Raw genomic sequence first — 18,932 nt, 5'->3', positions numbered from 1 at the left:
GAAACCATGAGACACGCGGTGGGGGTGAGGACTGGGGTCACCTACAAAGGGGCCTGGAGACGGACAGGGGTGGGCAGGACCCATCATCATCAACAAACAAAAGTGAAGGGGGGGGGAGAAACCCACAGAGAACCCACCCCCAACGGGGGGGGGGTCTATCCCTCTGCCCCAGGGGCCGACGACCCCTCCCCCCAGGGCTCGGGCACCGGAATGGGGAGGGTCCAAGTCAGACCAGCAGCGGACCCCCCCTCAGGGGGCTAATGCTACAGTGTCGCCAGGGCTTCCACAGCTCCCATCCGCTCCAGGGAGGACCCCAGACCACAGTCTCACATCCCTCAGGCTGGGCCGGGAGGGGGCGCGGGGGGGGGGGCTCCGTCACCCCCCCCCCCCAGCCACTTCTCTCCCACGTTCGCCAGATTCCCAACCTCCATTGGCTCAGTCAGAAAGCGAATAGTCTATAAATACCCAAGCTCAGCCAGGCCGGGGACACAGGCGGAGGCCGCGGGTGGGCATCAGGGACCCCCGTAGCCCCCCCCGGGGGGGGGCGGCCTGCTCCCCGCAGGGAAGGGTCGCTGACCCTGGCCCGACCCAAGGCAGCCCCCTGAAACAGCTTCGCTTGTCTAAAGAAAAAGGGAAAATGGAAAAAGAAACCGAAGAGAGAGAAAAAAAAAAAAAAACGTGGCAGAACACAGTTCCCCTGGTTGGCTCCTGGGTCGACAGGTGGGTGGGTGGAGGCCGGAAGTCCGCGGTGGGGGCGGGAAGGGTCCCCCCCTCTCTGTAAAGTGCATAATGAGGCATCTACATTTTTGACTTAAAACCTGAATAGGGTGGGGGGAGGAAGGCAGAGCGGAAGGGGGTGGGGGCGGCTTCCTCGTCTCAGCCATCTGGAAAGACTGCTACATATTTGGAGCTGGGGAGGGGGCGGGGAGGGACCCGCTGGGCGAGGGAGGAAGGGGCGGGCACTGTGGGCGCGCAGGGGGGGCAGGAGGCCAAGGCCACGGGGACGGTGAGGACTGGACACAGAGAGAGGCTGCTCCTGGGGGGGGGGGGCGCCGGCCCTAGGCGACCACGAACTCGGACTTGATGTCGGGGTTGACTTCCGGCTTCCACACGGAGTCCTCGAAGTCCAGGCCCAGGCCGGCGGCCTCGCCGGGGCTGCCGCCCCCGCCGCCGCCGCCGCCGCCGCCGCTGCTGGCCTTGCGGCTGGGCGGCCAGTGGTAGGGGCCGCGGGCGTCCCGCCGGGCCTTCCTGCGCATGCGCCGCTGCTGCAACAGCACCTGCAGGCGCTCCACCTTGCAGCGCGTGGCGCGGTTCTCCGTCTGCCGCAGCCGGTCCCCTGCGAGACAGCGCCAGTGACCCCGAGCCCGCGGGGAGCCGCCTGACCCCAGGGGGGCTAGCGTGACCCAGGTGCGTCTGTCTGCCAGCCCCCGCCCCCCAGGACAGCGGCCCTGACTTGCTCATTCACAGAGTCCCCGAGTGCCATCTGGAGGGGGGGGAGGAAGTGGGGCTGCGGCCCCCGGGAGCAGACAAGGCCACTTTGTGCCCCAGCACACTCGGCTCCTTCTCTCGGGCCGGCAGCACGCGGGGAGAGGGCCGCAGCTGCCGGCCCCGGGCGGGGCAGCTGTTCCCGCGCCCACCGCTCACAGAGGGGCCTCGAGCCAAGGGGGGGCACTCACCGGGGGGCTTGCACATGCGGATCTGGCTCTGGCCCTGCAGCAGGGCGGCTGGGGGCGCCGAGGTAGTCTTGGGGGCGAGGTCGGGGCTGGGCGGGCCGGGCGCGCACTGGGCGTGGCAGCGCAGCTGGCTGAGGGAGGGCGGCACGCCCTGGTACTGCCGCGTGGCGCTCAGCAGGTCGTTGAGGATCTGCAGGATGGTGCCGATGTCCCGCCGCGGCCGCCCGCTGCTGTCCTGGCAGTTGGGGTGCAGCGTGCCTGTGGGCGGGAGGGGCCGTGAGGTCCGGCGAGGGGGCGGGGCGGGGCCGCGGGCGGGGGGCGTGCCTCCCTGGGGCGCGCCACCTACCGGAGAAGGTCCCTGAGAAGACCCCCGGGGCGTGGTTCACGAAGCTCTCGATGACGGCTCCGGGGGTGCGGGCGCGGGCGGCAGGGCTGCCCCCCGGGGGGGACGACGTGCTGGCACCAGGGCTGGCGCTGCTGCTGGCGGCGGGGGAGCAGTCCACCTGCTGGCGGGAACACGGGGGCGCGCAGTGAGCCGGGGGGCCGCGGGAGAGAGGAGCGCGGGGACCCCCGGGGCCCAGGGGTGCCCGGACTCACCTCGGGGCAGGCGGCGGAGGCTGCGTGGGACCGGAAGGAGCCGGCTGTGACAGGCGTGGGGGGAGGGCTGGCGGGCACTGGGGGGACTCGGGCGGCGCCGGACACGGGCCGGCAGGGAGAAGCCACGGGGGTCGCGATGCTAGGGTCTCCTCGGGCGGCGGCGGCCGCGGCGGCTGCGGCGGCCAGCACGTGCCGGTGCTGCAGCGGGGTGTGCTGGGCGGCCAGCTGCAGCTGCACAAACATCATGTGGTCGCCCACTCTCAGCGCCAGGGTCAACGGCGAGCGGCCCGACAAGAAGTCACTGACCTGCAGAGGACCAGCGCGGGCCCGTGAGCCAGGGGCCTTCGCCCGCAGCGCCCCCAGCCCGGCCCGGCCCGGCCCCCCCCGCGCTGTGTGACCTGGGGCCTCTCGCCGCCCCTCTCTGGGCTCTGGGGTCCCTGTCGGTGCCACGGGTGCTTAAATAAAATGAATCTGTACTTCCGGAAACCTCCTCGGCCAGCCCGGCCCGGCCCAGGCGCTGCTGGGGGCTGTGGGGGACAGAGGCGGTCAGACGGGCCCCGGCCGCCCTGGCCCACTCGGGTCTTTGGAAGCTGAGGCTGGGGCCCGAGGGGGCAGGGCCCAGCTGGTGGTCACCGCCCTCCGATGGGAACCCTCACTGGTCGCCTCTCTCTCCTGTCCCCAAAGACGGCAGGGGGAGGGGGCAACCCCAGGCACCCAGCCTGGCCGGCGTGTGGGTGGAATTCCTGGGTGAATTTTTCCTTCCTAACCTTTGCTTTCTGAAGATAAATATTTATCTGTCCCAGGCGGGGCAGGGGCCCAGGAGCGGCCAGAAGGGGGCCCTGACCAGACCCCTTGGGTGGGTGTCCCCCAGGGTCTCAACGCCCCAACAGCTGTCCAGCCTGCCCCCCCCCCCCCCGAGACCTGTGTGTGTCCCGTCCACACTGGGCACCCATTCTGGGGCCTGGCCAGCCTCGTCCTCTCCAGAGGCGGGGGGGGGGGGGAGGTTTCTGAGAAGTGACAGAGGCCGATGACTCACAGCCGGCTGGCGTAACATTCCCTGCCTGCAGCCCGGGGGGGGGGGGGCGCGGAGTGGGCAAGATGCAGCCCCCCCCCCGCGCGCGGTCTGCACTGCACTGCACTGCCCCCTGGCCCGCAGACACCCCGTGCAGGAAGGGCCCAGGGTGGCTTCCTGGGAGCAGCTGGGGTCCCCCCCTTCCGCCACCCTACAACTTCCTCCCAGGGGAGGGCAATGGGCGTGTGCGACTCTGTGCCAGGCAGGGAAGCAACCCGGGGAGCCCAGCCCAGCACCCCCTCCCTCCTGAGGCAGGCTGAGAACCAAACAGGCCCCTGCCCCCACGCCCACCCGCCCCGGGGTCAGGGCGCCCTGTCCGCACTTGCCCAGGAAGCCACCCGGGGCCCCCACCTCAGCTGCGGGGACCCCCTAGCCCTGCCCCCCCACCTGGCCGCCGGCCCTGCTGCCAGACCACCCAGCTGCAGCCCCACGGCCCCCTCCTCCCCCGCGGGGCTTGGCCAGGGCAGGACGCTACACGCCAGGAAGGGGCGATGGCCTTGGGGCGGCCGCCGAAGCCGCTCAGCCGGCTCCCCCCGCCCGTGCCGCCCTCCTGGGAGGTGGCCCAGCCACCACGGCCCAGAGAATGAGGAAGGGAGAATAAAGGCGACAGCAAAATCGGGAACCCGAGCCGGGGCCAGCCCGGGCCTCCGCCGGCTGCTTACTGAAGAGTTCTTCTAACATCCTGTCTGGGTGCCCGCCCCTCCCCCGCCGGGGCGGAGAACAAAGACCAGAGAGAGGAGGAGGGGGTGCTGACCCACCCCCCTCCCAGAGGCGGCACCCGCACCAGCCCTCACGCCCCCACCGCAAAGATTTCGAAAAGGAGAAACTGCCGGCTCTCGGAGGCCACAGCACTGGGGGGGGGTGGGGGGGGTGTGTGCAGGCCCCGGGTGTGAGCGTGGGCCAAGGTCACCCCGCCCATGGCTGCCACCGTGGGAGAGAGCGCCCTCAAGGTCAGGTGGCTGGGGGCGGGCAGGGCTGGGTGACCGGGCCCAGCTGGCCTCCAGCGCACAGGCCCCAGGGAACTCCAACCCACTCTCTCCAAATGGCCCCGGGCCCTGGTCGGCGGCTGCCCCCTCCCCCTGCAGGTGAGGGAGGGGCGGTGCGATCTTACCTGGGTCTCGGTCAGACTCTCCAAGGCTTGGACTACAGACTGCTCCGGCCTGGAGGCCTGGGACTACAAAGAGAGGAAGAGGTGTGTGAGGTGGGTGCTGGGGCCTGGCGCTGCCCTGGCCGGGGAGGCGGCCCCGCGGGGAGTGGGCTGGGCCGCCTGGCAGGGGCGGCTCCGGAGCCATTACCATGAGACCCGCTTCCACGGTGGGCACCAGCGTCAGCTTGCTGCCATCCCCCACGCCAAACTCCCGCAGCTTCCCCGAACTGAGCCGGCTGCGGGGGGAGGAAGGAAGAGGATGAGACTGGGGGTGGGAGGGCCGCGGGGACGCGGAAGCGCGGGCCGCGCGGGGGTCCGGGAAGTCGCTCCCACCCACTCGCGGCTCCAGAGCCCAGGGCCTGCGGGACGCCCACTTGGGAGCCCCCATGCTCCGGGGTCACACCCCTCTTCCCCCCGGAACCTCAACTCTGAGACTCAGGGGTCCTCCGCTCGCCTGGGGGAGGCTCCGCCTCGGCCCCGGAGACCCAGGGCCCACCGGCGTCCAACCCCGGTCCCCGGTCGCCCACATCCAGGCCTGGGCGCGCCTCCGTGGCCGCTACCGGCTGGGCTCCCCCTCCTCCCTGGCGCAGGCCGCCGCTACCACCGCGCAGACAAAGGAGCCCCTCCCCCGCGCCCCTCCCCCACGGGGCCCCTCCGCTGGGGATGGACACTGCGTGTCCCCGGAGGCCCGCGGGGGGAGGGCTGCCCGGCCCGGAGGCGATTTAAATATCGGGGGGGAGGGGAGGCAGCGGGGAACGCGGAGAGGCGAGAACAAAGCGGGGCACGGGACACGGGGGGGCGCCAGACGCGGAGGGGGCTGCGGAGCAGATGCGGAAGCGGCGCGGGTGCAGGCAGAGGAGGGGGCGGCGCGGCCCTGCCAGCCACCCCCCCCCCGCGGCCGCCGCCGCCGCCGCTCACGGACCCCCCGCGCCACGCTGGGATTTCCTGCATTCCCACGAGGGGGCCCCGCTGGAGCCCGGCCCCGGGCGCCTCGCCGCCGCCGCCGCCGCCTTTGTGCGGCGACCCCGGGCGGGGGAGGGGGCCGAGGCAGGCAAGGCCGAGCAGAGGGCGCCCGAGAGCGCGCGGCGCGCCCCCGCCCCCCGTCTGGCCGCCCCCTGCCTCCGCGCGCGCGGCGCGCTCTTTGTTCGCGCCCGGGGGCCGCGGCCCGAGGGGGCGGGCGGCGCGGGGGTGGGGGCGCGCCGCGCGCGGTACCTACGTGTCCCGGTGCAGCAGCGCCAGGCGCTCCTTGGGCACTTTGAGGCGCTGGGACAGCCGCTTGCGCAGCCCCTCCACGGTCTCGTCGGGCGGAACCGACAGGTCGTAGCGGGTGCCCGTCGTGCTGTGGATGGCCAGGCTCATGGGAGCCGCCTCGGCCGCCGGGCCCAGCTCACAGGCACCGCCGGGGGCCCCTCGCCGGCAGCTCCGGGCGCCGCCGGGCTGCGGCTCCATCCCCGGCGCGCGCTGGGGGGCTGGGCTCCGCGGGGCGCCGCCAATCCTCGCCGCGCCGCCGGCGTCGGGTCCGGGAATCCGCCGAGCCGCGATGCTCCGGGCGTTGGGGGCGGCGCGGGTCTCCCCTGAGGACGTCCCGGCGGCGCAAGGAAAGCCAAAAAAAAAATCCGACTGGCGCTCGGGGGTCGCGGCGGCTCCTGGGTGCACCTTCCGGGGTGGGGGCTGCGCTCGCGGCTTCTCTACCGGGGGAAGCGCGCTGACCCGGGCGCGGCGCGGGGGAGGGTCTCGGAGGAGGGGGCCCACTCGGCCAGCCGCGTTCCGTGCCGTCCGCCGCTCGGGTCGCGCGTCCCCTCCCTTAGCAACAGCCGCCGCCGCCGCTCGGAGGATCTGGGGGTGAAAGTAACAAGAAAAAAAAGTTATAATGTATCAACGTTCCAAGGGGCGGAGCCGCCGCCCCCTCCCATTCACTACTTACTCCGCCGGCCCCGCGCCGGCCAATCAGCGCGCGCGGAACGCCCCGTCGGCCGCGCAGCCCGGCCAATCAACGCCGCCGCGGCACCGCCCCACGTGGCAGCGAGGCCCGCCCCTGTCCCCGCCCCCGGCGCCCGGGCGACCAAGGGGAGCGCGGCGGGGGCGGGGCTGGCGCCGCGCCGCGCCCGCCCCCGCTGCCCCCGCCCGCGCCGGGAGCCATTCATAAGAGCCTGGCGCCCTCAACAAAGGGCGGTCGGGCCCGGAGGGGCGCGGGACCCCGGCCCCGGGTCGAGTGGCACCCCCCACGCGTCCCCGGGAGCGCGGCGAGGGCGTGGGGAGGGGGCGGCAGAAGCAGGAAGTCGTGGGACCTCCCCGCCTCGTTCGTCCGGGAAGCACCCGCGAGCGGAAGCGGGAACGCGAACCCCAAGCCTCGTGGCCGGGGTCCCCGAACGAGGGGCGCTGGCCCGGCTCGCCCCCACCCGCGCCGTGGGTGGGCGTGGAGGTCGGGGCGGCGCGGCGGGCGGGGCCGCTGCCCTTCGGTGACGTGGCCGCCGGGAGCCCCGCCCGAGCCGGTGCCACCTCCCTCCCGCCCGGCCCCCGGGCCGGGCCCGGTTCCCGAGACGCGCCCGCCCGAGCCGTGACGTGACGCGGCGTCCCCGGCTGCGCCCGCGCGCACGGCTCGTGGCCGCGGTGAGTCAGCAGCACCGGCGCGCCCCCTGCCGGCTCGGCGCGGAAGCGTCGCCCGGAATCCCGGGGGAGGGGGCGCAGCGCTGCCCCCGGCCGGGAAGGAGGGTGACGAGACTGCGGGCGTGGGGGAGCACCCTCTCAGGGCGCGAGACTCCGCGTCTGCAGCCGAGGGTCGCGCAGACGGGGAAACTGAGGCCGGAACAACTAGTTCAAGGTCACTGCCGGGGGGGGGGGCGGAGCGGGGGCTGCGGCCCCGCCGGGGCGGTGCCGACTGCGCGGAGCCCCTCCCACCCCACACCTCCGGGGGCTTCCTCAGGTCGGAGGCACTCAGGAACCTGCCTGCCCCGGCGGAGAACAAAGGAAGTGGCGCGCCTCCGACCGGCTGGAGCGGGGGCCCTCCTCGGCGCCTGGTCCCGCCCCCCACTCACCCGGCCCGGAGGGTCCTGGGTCCCCGCAGTCCTGGGGGCTTCGCGTACGGGAAGCTGCGCGCGGTGGCCGGGCCGGTCTGGGGCCGGGCGGGCGGCCCCCGCGCCTTTATCCGCGCCGCCTTCCCTCGGGGTGGAGTCGTGGCGGGCAAGGGGCGGGGGGCCGGGCGGGCGCTGACGCAGCCGGCCCCCGCCCCTGCCCGCCGGCCAGGGACCCGGAGCGCCGCCGGCCCGGGTCACCGGGGCCCCTAACTCTGCCCAGGGGATGGGCACCACAGGCGTGCCGCCGGGCCGGAGACCCCAGCGCGCCCCGAAACTGGGGCTTGGGGTCTGTAGCCGGGCTCCGGCCCTGTCCCCCCTTCCTGTCCCCGCAGGCCCGGTGCGTCCTTCCGCCGCCCAGCAGAACAGGCCGCGGGGGTGCGGGGTGCCTGGGCCAGCGCCTGGCTTCCCGCATCCTTTACCGGTGACCTCAGAGGGCACTCGGGCCGGCTGCCCAGGGCCAAGCCCGTGTCCGGCCTTGGAAGCGACCTCGGCTCCCTGGGCCTGTGTCTCCGGTGCCAGGGCAGGCAGCAGACCCCCCCTCCCCGGCAGTCCCGGCCCTGGGACGCGGACCCGCGTGGGGGCCTCTCCCGGGCCACAAACGCATGCACACGTGGCCCTGCCCCGCCTCCGGGGTGGACAGCCACCCAGTTTGGGCGTTGCTCCTGGGGACGGCCCGGGAGGCGGGGGCTGTCTTGCCCCCCTGTGGGGCTCCAGGCCACCACCTGCTGTCCACTTATCTGCCTTCTCCTTTTATCTGGCCTGGCCACCCCGCCCCCACCCTGGAGCCCCTCCCAGGTTCCCCCACCCCAGGCGCAGGGCAGCCAGAGGGTGGGAAAACACTGAGGGGGGGCTTGAGACAGGAATAGGGGTCTTACTCCCAGCAAGTGAGACAGGGTGGGGGTGGGGCAGAGGGCGTGCTGGGCGACCCCTGCTGGCCACACTGTGGGGGGGAGGCTACTGCTGGGGTGGGCAGCCAGATGACACCGGGGCTGCCCGGCAGGCAGAGGCTGGGCGAGCTCCGGGCAGGGGGTCGCGGGGGCCAGGGTTCCAGAGCCCACGACCTGACGCCCAGGGAGTCCTGGTTGTTTCCCACCTGCCCCCCCCCCCCAGGTGGAAGCGCCCAGCCGGGTCTTGCCTCCTGCCCCAGGGCAGCCTGGCCAGCACCGACCCACACCAGCCGGGCGCGTGGCCCCGCGTGGAGCCGAGGCAGTGTGGGGACGCCGGTCCTGGGCCCCTGCCAGGCCCCAGCGCTGTGTCCTTGGTCTTATTTATAGCAGCCAGACCAGGATGGGGGACGGGAAGTGGGGGGTCCGGGCAGGGGAAGCGGGGGCGTCCCTGGGGAGTCACCTGCACGGGGCTGTGACACAGTCTGACCTCAGCGCTCCGCACACCCAGCCAGGCGCCCCCTCGTGGCCAGTCCCGGGGCGGCACCCCGGTGGGACCCGGCCGCAGCCTTGGGGTCGCGGGCCTGCGTTCGCGGCGGGGCCGACACCAGTGGGGTCCGGGGAGCCGGCCACGGGGGCTCGGGGCGGGGCTTCCGTGGGAGCGGGCGGGGCCTCGCCTGCTGGCCACACCGCCAGCCTGGGGCTGAGCCCGGGCAGAGGGCGCAGGAGTCTGTCCGTCCGCCTGGCGGCCACGCCCCCACCCCATCACCGCCCCCCCAGGGGCCCCAACCCCACAGCACAGGGAGAGGACAGAGGCGTGGGGGCCGCAGAGCGCGGGCGGCAGCCACGGCACCCGCTCACACGAGGCCGGCCGCCGGTGTTTAATGGAAGGCGGGCTGTGCCACCGGTCAGCTTGGGGAAGGGGCTGCGAGGAGACCCCCCACCAGAGGACAGACCCCGGCCCGTCCGAGGTCTGGGGGAGCTTGCGGCCCCCCACGAGGTTCGAGATGCAGGGGGCGACTGCACCGCGCCGGGCCCCGCCTACTCCAGCGCCTTCACCAGGGCTTCGTTGGCCTCGATGCGGATCTGGACCTCGGCCCTGGCCGCCTCGTCCGCGGCCCCCGCCAGCTCCGACTGCGCCTTCTCCAGGTTCGCGCGGGCAGCCTGCGGGGGGGGGGCGGGGTGAGCGCCGGACCCCCGGGACGCCCCCCTCCCCGCGGCCGGCCCCGCACACGCTCACCCCCACGTCCAGCATGTCCAGTGTCACGGCCTCCTCGGCCAGCAGCTGCACGGAGGAGTCGGCGTTCACCGTGATGGAGCCGCTGCTCACTGCGGGACACGGGGGAGGCCGGGCTGAGGCCGCGCCCCGCGTGGACCCGCGTGGACCCGCGCGCCCCCGCCCCCGCGCTGCGGCCCCCGCGCGCGCTCACCGAAGTACTTGGAGGTGGTGCCGTCCTCGGCGTGGACCACCACCAGCCCGGGCCGCAGCACCTGCACGGTGGGCACGTGCGCCGCGAGGATGCCGAAGGCGCCGGTCAGCGTGGGCACGTCCACCTGCCTCACGTTGGCGCCGTTGAAGAACACCTGGGGGGGACGGGGCGGGCAGTGAGGCGGCGACGCCGGGGCGGCGGCGGGGAGGGGGCGACGCCGGGGAGGGGGCGGCGGGGCCGGGGGCTGCGGGGCCGGGGCGCGGCGTCCAGACCTGCGTCGGGGAGGCGAAGGTAAAGGACATCTGGCCGGGGCCGGCTGCGGGGGCCGCGGCAGCGGCGGCCTCGGCGTAGGCGCGTGCCTGGCGCACCAGGCGGCCCAGAGCCGGGCGGCGGAGCAGTGCGGCGGGCAGCATGGCGGCGGCGGCGGCGAACGAAGGCGGGCGGCGGGCGGCGAACGAAGGCGGGCAACGGGCGCTCAGCGGTTGCGGCGGACGCGGGCGGCCTGGAGGGCGAGGAGGACGACGCGCAGGGGCGTCTGGGAGCAGGAGTTCCCGAAACGGCGCATGCGCGAACTACGACTCCCGACGGGTGGCGCGCGGTGTTGACGTCATGTGCCGCGGAGCGTGCTGGGGGTTGTAGTTTCCTCCGGCCGCGGCGGCGGGGGAGCCCGAGGGCCAGGTGCGGGGCGGCTAGACGGTCCTGCACGGGATGGGGACCTCGGGATGGCAGTTTCCCGACGTCTGCCCTTTCTGGAGCGGGCCAGTGATGCAAACGAGTAGTCCGCCTGGTGCATGAATCTATAGCTCCGAGAGACAAGCGCACAGATCTTTTAAAACAAAGGCCCGTGCGTGATTAGGACCAAGCACTGGCACCCACCCCCTCCCCGGCTGAGTGGCGCCCGACATCGTGCGATGTTAGGAGGGGCCGAAGGCGAGCAGGGGAAGGGGGCGCCGTGGGCCGCGGCGGCAGGTGCAGGTGCGCGCGTTCCAGGTGCTGCGGCCCACGGCGCCGGCAGGGGGCGCCCGCAGCCCGGAGATGCGCTCGCTGCGCTCCTGCCCCCGCGCGGCCGCCGCCCCCGCGCGCCGCTGACGCAGGAGCGCGTGCGCGGGCGGCGCGGGTCCCCGCTGACGTCAGCCGCGTCCCGCGCAGCCTCGCTCGCGGGCATGACGTCACCGGCCCGCCCCCGCGCTCGCGTAGCTCCGCAGCCCTGAGCCGGCCCCGGCCCCCCTCCCCCCGGGCTGGGGTACTCGGCGGGGTCCGCTGTGGGGGCGGGGGTAGCTCCCCGCGGAGACGGCCTGGCCCGCGCCCCGGCGAGGCAGGGAGGGTCGTGGTCACGCGTGGGCCCGCACCTGCAGGTGCACCTCGGACGTGAGCCCGAGCCTGCCGTGCACTGCTGGGGCCCCCACAGCTCGGGCTGCGCGCTCCCACCTCCTTGACTTCGGGCAGCTTGAGGGGCCCCGGCCGGCCAAGAGGGGCACCCTCCTCGCCTTGCCTGGCCTTGTGCGCCCTCCCCACCCCAGTGTTCTGAGCCAGCCCGGGGCTCCCGCAGCCAGCAGCGCCCACTCTGAGGCCTCACGCACTGGGTGTTTCCGCCGAAGTCCGGCCCGGCCGAGTGCGTCCACCACCCCTGGCCGGAAGGACCCCAGGCTCCTCGCGACCCCCGCCCCGTGCAGTCTGCACACCCCTTTCTCCCTCCCCTCGGGGGTCCAGTCCACCTGAGCGCTCAGACAAGCACTTCTCGGTGCGCTCCCAGCTGCGGACTGAGCCCACGGCCCAGCCACCCAGTGCCTGCCCCCGGGCCCACAGCAGTGCGGGAAACACCCGGGAGGCGCGGTGGTGGACCGTGGGGCTGAGTCGGGCCCGCGAGCAGCCGCGTGGGGAGGGGGCGCGCTGCGCGCTGTCCGGCATGGCCTGGCCCCGGCCAGCTGGTAGCCTGTTGCCGGCCTCTGCAGCTCCGAGGCGGTGGGGGCCGGTTGCTCTAGGAGAGAGAGGCCGGAGCAAGGTTTGGGCAGGTGCGGTCGTGAGGCCAGGCCTCCGGGGCCGCGAGTTCGAGCCCGGGCCTCTTGGGGTAGCTGTGTTTTTGGTGTGCTGTTGTGTGGCGGGGAGGGGGGGCAGAGAGGCCGTCGGCCGTGGCGAGCCCAGGACAGATCCCGGGGGGAGCACAGGGGCCCCCGGGGCTGGGGAAAGTGGTGTCGTCCGAGGTCCCGGCGGTGCGCCCCTGGCCGACCCGGCCGGGCGCTAGGGACCCCGGGCTCGGGGCAGTCGTGCATCCCACAGCGCCCCTGGGGACCCGAGGGCCCGCGTTAGGTGAGTCGTGTCTTGGGCACCGGGGGCGGAGACTCGGCCGCCGCGGGAGGGGCGCCCGGGCGCACAGGCTCCGCCCCCCGCCCCCGCCGGAAGGGAAAGGGAGGCGGTGGCCGACGCGCGAGGAGCCAGACGCGGCGGCGGTCGCGGCGTGGGCGGCCAGCTTGGGACCGGGCGGCACCGGGCCCTCCGAGCGGGCCGGAGCGGGCGCGCCGCCAACGCGGTCACGTGCGCGGCCCCTCCCCGCGCGGCCTCCCCCGCGCGCCGCACTCTCCATTCATAAATTCTCCACCGGCTCCGCGGCACCGGAGCCAGCCGGGAGCGCCGCCCGCCGCCCGCCCATGGGCTGCACGCCCCGGCGCTGAGGTAGGCGCGGCGGGCCCGGGGCTGCACGGGGCGGGCGGTGGGGGGGGCCGCCCTGGATCGGGACCACCGGCCGGGCCTGCGGGGAAGGGACCCCGCCCGCATCCTGCGCCAGCCTCAGTTTCCCGCTGCGAGCTCGGGCGCGAGCGATGGCGTCGGGCTCCCCGCCACCCTCCCCCCAAGCCCTGCTCGGGGCGCGGGGCTCCCAGGGAGGCCCTGCACCCTCGGATCTCGTCGGCTCTCCCCAGGGGCGCGCTCGGCGGCCCCGGCCACCCTCCCCGCGCCTCTGCCCCACCCCCTCCAGCCTGAACTCCTTTCGCGACCTACATCTGCGGCCCCTCCCCCAATGCCGGGAATGCGGGCCGGCCTGCGTCCCGCGCCGAGGCGCGCGGGGCTGGCGACGCCGGCGCCTCTACCCTGGTCCCTGGGCAGAGCGCGCGTGCCAGGCCGGCTCGGGGCTGCAGATCATCCTCCCCGTGGCCTCGGCTTCCTGACGGTCCATGGTCCTTCCCCGCCTGGGCCGAGCTTCCAGGCAGCCCCTTCCCCGGGCAAGAAGCCCACCCCTTCCAACCCCAGCCTCAGTTTCCCCCTGGAGACTGCCAGGCGCGGAGGCCGCCCGGGGCGCGCACGGCCGGGCGGGCAGGCGGCGCGCAGCAGCCATCTTGCGGGCCGTGGCGCGCCCGCCCCTGCAGGAGGCCGCGGGCCCCGCGCCGCGCCCCCTCCCCCGCGCTCCCTGGCAACCCGCCCCCCGCCGCGGCGCGCTCGGCCCGGTCGCCATGGGAACAGGATTCCTGGGGCCGGGAGCAGATGCGCCGCCTTCATCCTTACCCCTCCCACCGGCGGCGACGCACGGGGTGGGGGGGTCTTCATCCTGAGTTGTGCCCGGGAGCGCTGCCCCCACCCATTGGATGGGGCCCCTGCCAGGGCGCACCTGGAATTGGCTGGGGCGGTCCCACCTCCCCCGCTTCCGGCCGCCCGCCACGGGGTGCACGGGGCGCCAGGGGTCTTGCCCGAGTGAGCCTCCCGCCTCAGTTTCCCCATTGCTCCTGGTGATTTCGCTTTCTTGGGCAGGGCTCCCAGCCCTCCCTACCTTGCTGGGCCGGCTACACCGGCTGTGGAGGTGGTGTGACACACTCACGCACACATACGCACTCTGCCCCCCCCCCCGCGCGCCTGCCCCCTGAGGGCTGCTCCCCAGAGCCAGGTGGGGGGGGGCTGTGCCCTCACCCCCTGTCTCCGCCCTGCACCCCGCAAGGAGGGAAGAGGGGCGCTTGCTCCCAGGGGCTCCCCGCGGGGAGGAGCCAGCCACGCCGCAGCTGAGCGGGCCCTGTCCGTCTTCCCCCACCCCCAGGCCACTCCTCCCAGCCTCAACATGCAGCCCACAGCCACCATGGCCACGGCGGCCACCACCACCTCCGCCGCCGCCGCCACGGTCGCCCTGACAGCGTCCTGGGACAACGCCACCAGCCGTCCCACAGTGCGTGACCTGACGGGGCGGGGGGGGGGGACGGGGCGCCCCCGGGCGGGCCGGGCAGGCGCTGACGCCCACGCCGTGGCTCCGCAGGCCGAGCCGGACCCCATCCTGGACAACTCGGTGCTGCTGGTCGTGGTGATGTCGCTGTTTGTGGGCGGCACCCTGGTGGTTCTCTCCGGCGTACTGCTGCTCTGTAAGCGCTGTTGGCAGGTGCACCAGCACTTTAACAGGTGCGGCCCCAGGCGCCCGGGGTGGGGGCGGGGCGGGGGGCCGCCTAGGGCTGCGGAGGTCCCACGCCCTCCTCTGCCTGCCGTCCCCTCCCCAGGGCCGTGGAGGAAGCCGAGAAGACCACCACCACCTACCTAGACAACGGCACCCACCCCGCCCAAGGTGAGGCGCCCGGCCCCGCCGCCGCCCGCCGGCCCCGCTGCCCGCCCGCCCCTCGGCCACTCGCCTGCCCCTCGGGCCGCCTGACCGGCTGTGTCTGTCTGTCTCCCCCACCAGACTGGGCGAAGCTCGATTCCGACTCATCTCTGTTTCCTTAACGCCCAGGCGTAGGTGCGCACAGGCGCGTGATGAGCGAGTGAGTGTGTGAGCGGATGAGCGAGTGCCCGCCGCCCCCGCCCGGCCCGCCCCGCGGTCATCCGCCCACGCCCCCGCCCGCCCCCGCCCGCCCAGCGGCCCGCCCAGGACGAGGCGCGGCCCACCCGGGGCCCACCCTCTCTGGCTCTCCTCTAGACCCCGACCGCAGGGGGGAGGACCCCGAGGGCCAGGACGAGGAGACGGAGCACTTCCTGTCCACCAGCTCCACCGGCCGCCGGGTCTCCTTCAACGAGGCCGCCCTGTTTGAGCAGAGCCGGAAGACCCAGGACAAGGGCCGCCGGTGAGGGCCGCTGCCCCAGGTCACAGCCTGGGGGTGGCGGTGCTGTCACCGGGACGCTGGCTGGGGCCCCCCTCTTCCGCAGGCCGCCGGCGGGGGCGGGGTGGGGCCGGGCCGCGCCCCCCGCGGCTGGGAGCTGACAGGTGCGCCCTGCGGCAGGTACACCCTGACGGAGGGGGACTTCCACCACCTCAAGAATGCCCGCCTCACACACCTGCACCTGCCGCCGCTCAAAATCGTCACCATTCACGAGTGCGACTCGGCCGAGGCCAGTGCGGCCGCCGCCCCCCACCCGGCCGCCTCCCCCAAGGCCAGCCTGGCCATATTCGAGGTATACGGGGGAGAGTGGCCGCTGGCCCGGGGGCGGGGGGCTCCAGGGTCTGTTGTCCAGGCCACCTGTCCCCTTCTCTTGGGTGGAGGGTCCTGGTGGGTGTGGGGGGCTCCCCCCGTCTCAGGGCCAAGGGGTTCTGGCGGGGGCAGGGGGCTCTGGGGTCTGGTGTCCACGCTGTGTCCCCCCTCACTCCCTGCCTGGGGCTGAAGGATCCTGGCGGGGGCGGGGGCGGGGTGGACGCCCCCCCCAGCAGCCTGTCTGCACCGTTTGACCTGTCGCTGCTTCCTCCCATACCGGCTCTGTCCCGCAGCCCCCCGGGAAGGCCCTCACCGGCCGCTCCCTGGGCCCCAGCTCGGCCCTGCCAGGTGACCCCTATAACCCTGCGGTGGGCGCCTCGGACTTCACGGAGATCAGCCCCGCGGCGTCCAGCGGCTCCGGGGAAGGCGCCTCGGTGAGGGACTCCTGGGGATGGGAGCGGGTGTCCCTCTGCCCCCTGCGCGGATCCTGCAGGCCGCCCCGGGGCGAGGGGCAGCCCTGGGCCTCCGCGGGGCCGCGCCGTCAGCCGGGGGTGGGCGCTGAGAGCCGTTCCTGTCCCCTCCCAGTTGGATGTGAGCGCCAGGAGCAGCAAGGCGGGCGGGCCCGGGGCCCCGGCGGGGCCCGGGGAGGCAGGCGCAGGTGCGGGCACCGTGCTGCACTTCTTCAGCCGTCTGCGCCGCCACGCCAGCCTAGACGGGGCCAGCCCCTACTTCAAGGTCAAGAAGTGGAAGCTGGAGGCCAGCCAGCGGGCGTCCAGCCTGGACACAAGGGGTGAGCCCCGGCCCTGGGTGGGGAGCGAGGGTCTGGGGGCGGGGCGGCACCTACCCTGAGCTGGCCAGGAGAGGGGTCACTGTGGGGTCCAGAGAGGGTGGCCTCAGTGGCCAAGGCCGCCTGCCCGACTGGACTCTGACGTCTGCAGGCCTGCGGCCGGGGCCGCGTGAATGGGTGGCTGTGGCCACCGCGTGCCCATAAAGCTTGATGGACAAGAGGCGGGCGGGGTTCTGGGCTGCAGGCTCGGAGCTGGCGCTGGCACAGGCCTCTTCGGGGGCACGTGCTGCCCCCTGGAGGACGAGGTGGGTTCTGTGGCCAGGAGAGGCCAGCGCGCAGCACAGAGAGGGAAGCTTCTGTCTTGGTGACTTGGGCCCTGCTGGGGCCAGCCGAGATGGCCAGCGAGGCCGTCCTGTGCCCTCCGAGGGTGGGAGCGTCGAGATGGGGCCGGGAGGGCTGTGGATGCAGCTGCCGGTCTCGCCCGCCACGGCCCCGGAAGACCACGGGCAGGCTGTGCCGGCCCCGCATCCAGGGCTCGCCAGGGCGGCTGGGCTGCGGCTTCCCCCGGGGGCCCCCGGGGAGCTGACAGGCCCGCCCTGCACAGGTTCCCCCAAGCGGCACCACTTCCAGCGGCAGCGGGCGGCCAGCGAGAGCGTGGAGCCAGAGGGGGACGCCGCCGAGGCAGAGCTCATCCAGTACATCGCGCCGGCCGGCGCCGCCCCCGCCTTCCCGCCCCCGCGACCCTTCCTGGCCAGCCCGCCCCCCGCTCTCGGCAGGTATTTTTCCGTAGACAGAGGTGCTAGGGGTGGACCCGTGGGCCCCTGCCCCGCGCCGTCCCCCCTAGGCGGCCCAGGGAGCGTGCTCCCGGCCCTGTGGACAGCTGCGCGCCTGTGGCCATGCTGAGGCCGACCTGTATGGACCGGAGGTGGGACGCGGGCAGACGCTGGGTAAGGGCAGGGGGGCGGGCCAGGGGCCGGGGTCACGGCCCGAGACGGGACACCTGCCCGAAGTGGCCGCCGCGGCTTCGTGCCCGCCAGGGGTACCGCTGCTTCCTGGTGGGCCGCGTGCCCCCTCCCGCCTGCCCGCGCCCCAGGGGTCCCGGGCCCTTCTGAGACTGCACCGCCCCTCCCCACGCCCCTCGTTCTCTGGGGCAGAACTTCGGGTCCTTACCAACCCTTGATGGACGGGTGCAGGGACCATTCCAGGGGCGGACTCGGCACGGCCCGGTCCGTTGCTGGCGGAGGCTAGGGCCGGGGTCGGGAGGTGGCCGCCTGCTCGAAGCGCAGGTGCGGGGCCGCGGGCGCGGGGGCGGGCGCTGATGGCGAGGCCTGGTTGCAGGCTAGAGGCCGAGGCGGGAGCAGCCAGCCCCGACGCAGCTCCGGAGCGCGGCGGCGGCGGCGGCGGCGTCGCGGGGTCTGAGCAGCCGCCGGAGTCGGACGCCGAGCAGGCCCAGAGCAGCTACCGCGACCTGTGGAGCCTGCGCGCCTCGCTCGAGCTGCACGCGGCCGCCTCGGACCACAGCAGCAGCGGCAACGACCGCGACTCGGTGCGCAGCGGCGACAGCTCGGGCTCCGGCTCGGGCGGCGCGGCGCCCGCCTTCCCGCCGCCGCCCTCGCCGCCCGCGCCGCGGCCCAAGGACGGCGAGGCGCGCCGGCTGCTGCAGATGGACAGCGGCTACGCCAGCATCGAGGGCCGCGGCGCGGGCGACGACGCCGAGCCGCCCGCGCCCGCCGCGCCCCCCAGCCCGCGCGCCTGGCCCCGCCGCCCGCGCCGCGACTACAGCGTCGACGAGAAGACCGACGCGCTCTTCCACGAGTTCCTGCGCCACGACCCGCACTTCGACGACGCGCCCACCGCCGCGCGCCACCGCGCCCGCGTGCACGCGCGCAAGCAGTGGCAGCAACGCGGCCGGCAGCACAGCGATCCCGGCGCGCGCGCCGCCGCGGCCCCCAGCGCGCCCCGGCCCGCGCGCGCACCCCTGCGCCGCGGCGACAGCGTCGACTGCCCGCCCGACGGCCGTCCGCTGGGCGCGGGCGACGACCCCGCCATCCCGGTCATCGAGGAGGAGCCCGGCGGCGGCGGCGGCGGCGGCTCGGGGCTGTGCGTGGAGCCCTCGGGCGCCTTGCTGGACAAGCTGGCCGTCGGCCTGGATGAGAGACTCTTCCCGCCGCGTCTCGCCGAGCCCGTCGTCGCCGGCCCCGCCCTGGTCGCCGCCGCCCCCACGTCCCCTGACCACAGCCCGGCGTAAGGCCGCCTCCCGGCCGCTCGTCCCGGTGCGCGCGCAGCGCGGCGCTGCAGGGTCCCGGCCCGCCTGCGGGGAGGGGGGACTCTCAGCCCCGCACACCTGTCGGCAACGTTGGGTCCCGGGCCCCAGACCGGCCTCTGGGCCGTGGCCGCGGCCTGCGTGCGCCTGGCCCTGCCTCGGGCCCTTGGGGGCCGTTCGCGCGCATGCGCAGAGCCTCCCTGCCGCGCCGGCGGGGCCTGGACTGCGCCGGACGGCCGGTGCCGGTGCCGGGTGCATGCGCGACCCGCAGGCCGCCGCCCTCCCCGTGTGTGTCCGCGTCCCCGCGCCGCCCTCCGCATGAACGGTGCCCGCCCCTCGCCCGGGCAGACGGGAGCGAAGCCGCCGGGCACGGCCCTGTTCCCCCAGCTTTATTTATTGCCAAAAGATGGGCGGCCCTCGCCGCCCTCCCGCTTCGCGCCAGCCCCGCTGGAGTGTCCTCGTCTTGTCTCTCCCGGTTGATAAAAATGTGTACCGCAGGCCTCGCCTCCCGGCTGTCTCTGGGGCGTGCCCGGGGCGGGGGTGGGGTCCCCGGGCAGTGAGGACCACCGCGGAGGGGGCGCCCGCCTCCCACCGCGGCCCCTGCGTTCTGGGCTAGAATCCTGCACCCCACGACCC

General features: G+C 74.9%; 3 protein-coding genes across 7 annotated transcripts; 1 reads left to right on the top strand and 2 right to left on the bottom strand.

Moving 5' to 3' along the window:
* Window positions 1-1,058: 1,058 nt before the first annotated feature.
* Window positions 1,059-4,261, bottom strand: MIDN (midnolin). The gene is made up of 6 exons (XM_051840305.3): window positions 4,137-4,261; window positions 2,758-2,797; window positions 2,271-2,576; window positions 2,020-2,176; window positions 1,677-1,931; window positions 1,059-1,336 (listed from the first exon to the last, which is right to left on the bottom strand). Exons 1-6 carry the CDS (start codon window positions 4,259-4,261, stop codon window positions 1,059-1,061), a joined length of 1,161 nt encoding a protein of 386 aa, XP_051696265.2.
* On the top strand, window positions 3,757-18,793 carry CBARP (CACN subunit beta associated regulatory protein). Of its 5 annotated transcripts, none has more exons than XM_051840289.3 (10): window positions 3,757-4,543; window positions 13,896-14,021; window positions 14,109-14,248; window positions 14,344-14,408; window positions 14,757-14,901; window positions 15,058-15,229; window positions 15,540-15,680; window positions 15,832-16,036; window positions 16,638-16,809; window positions 17,372-18,793. In XM_051840289.3, the coding sequence occupies exons 1-10, from the start codon at window positions 4,385-4,387 to the stop codon at window positions 18,279-18,281; spliced, it is 2,235 nt and encodes a 744-aa protein (XP_051696249.3). In that variant the 5' UTR covers window positions 3,757-4,384; the 3' UTR covers window positions 18,282-18,793. The 5 variants fall into 5 exon arrangements, with proteins under 5 accessions (XP_051696249.3, XP_089171349.1, XP_089171348.1 ...); XM_089315223.1 differs by having other exon boundaries at window positions 3,764-4,543; window positions 16,638-16,805; window positions 17,372-17,513; XM_089315222.1 differs by lacking the exon at window positions 3,757-4,543 and adding an exon at window positions 6,443-7,099.
* Window positions 9,265-10,414, bottom strand: ATP5F1D (ATP synthase F1 subunit delta). Its single transcript, XM_051840303.3, has 4 exons — window positions 10,150-10,414; window positions 9,878-10,031; window positions 9,688-9,776; window positions 9,265-9,611 (listed from the first exon to the last, which is right to left on the bottom strand). Exons 1-4 carry the CDS (start codon window positions 10,288-10,290, stop codon window positions 9,489-9,491), a joined length of 507 nt encoding a protein of 168 aa, XP_051696263.1. The 5' UTR covers window positions 10,291-10,414; the 3' UTR covers window positions 9,265-9,488.
* Window positions 18,794-18,932: the final 139 nt, after the last annotated feature.

The sequence above is a fragment of the Oryctolagus cuniculus genome, chromosome 16 (genome assembly GCF_051225735.1).
Source record: "Oryctolagus cuniculus isolate XC-2025 breed Fujian yellow rabbit chromosome 16, ASM5122573v1, whole genome shotgun sequence".
Lineage (NCBI taxonomy): Eukaryota > Metazoa > Chordata > Mammalia > Lagomorpha > Leporidae > Oryctolagus > Oryctolagus cuniculus.
The sequence above is the reverse complement of the archived record's forward strand: the minus strand, read 5'-3'. Positions and strand labels throughout refer to the sequence as shown.

Bases quoted from the DNA above. Each gene is read 5' to 3' on its own strand.
- CBARP (XM_051840289.3), top strand. From the start codon at position 4,385: ATGGCCCCGGGCCCTGGTCGGCGGCTGCCCCCTCCCCCTGCAGGTGAG. The intron at 14,249-14,343 runs GTGCGGCCCCAG...TCCCCTCCCCAG, and splicing joins GTGCACCAGCACTTTAACAG to GGCCGTGGAGGAAGCCGAGA. The intron at 15,681-15,831 runs GTGAGGGACTCC...GTCCCCTCCCAG, and splicing joins GCTCCGGGGAAGGCGCCTCG to TTGGATGTGAGCGCCAGGAG.
- ATP5F1D (XM_051840303.3), bottom strand. From the start codon at position 10,290: ATGCTGCCCGCCGCACTGCTCCGCCGCCCGGCTCTGGGCCGCCTGGTG. The intron at 10,032-10,149 runs GTCTGGACGCCG...CGTCCCCCCCAG, and splicing joins CCTTCGCCTCCCCGACGCAG to GTGTTCTTCAACGGCGCCAA. The intron at 9,777-9,877 runs GTGAGCGCGCGC...CGTGTCCCGCAG, and splicing joins CACCACCTCCAAGTACTTCG to TGAGCAGCGGCTCCATCACG.
- MIDN (XM_051840305.3), bottom strand. From the start codon at position 4,261: ATGGGCGGGGTGACCTTGGCCCACGCTCACACCCGGGGCCTGCACACA. The intron at 2,177-2,270 runs GTGAGTCCGGGC...TCCCGCCAGCAG, and splicing joins CCTCCGCCGCCTGCCCCGAG to GTGGACTGCTCCCCCGCCGC. The intron at 1,337-1,676 runs GTGAGTGCCCCC...GCTGTCTCGCAG, and splicing joins CCGCATGTGCAAGCCCCCCG to GGGACCGGCTGCGGCAGACG.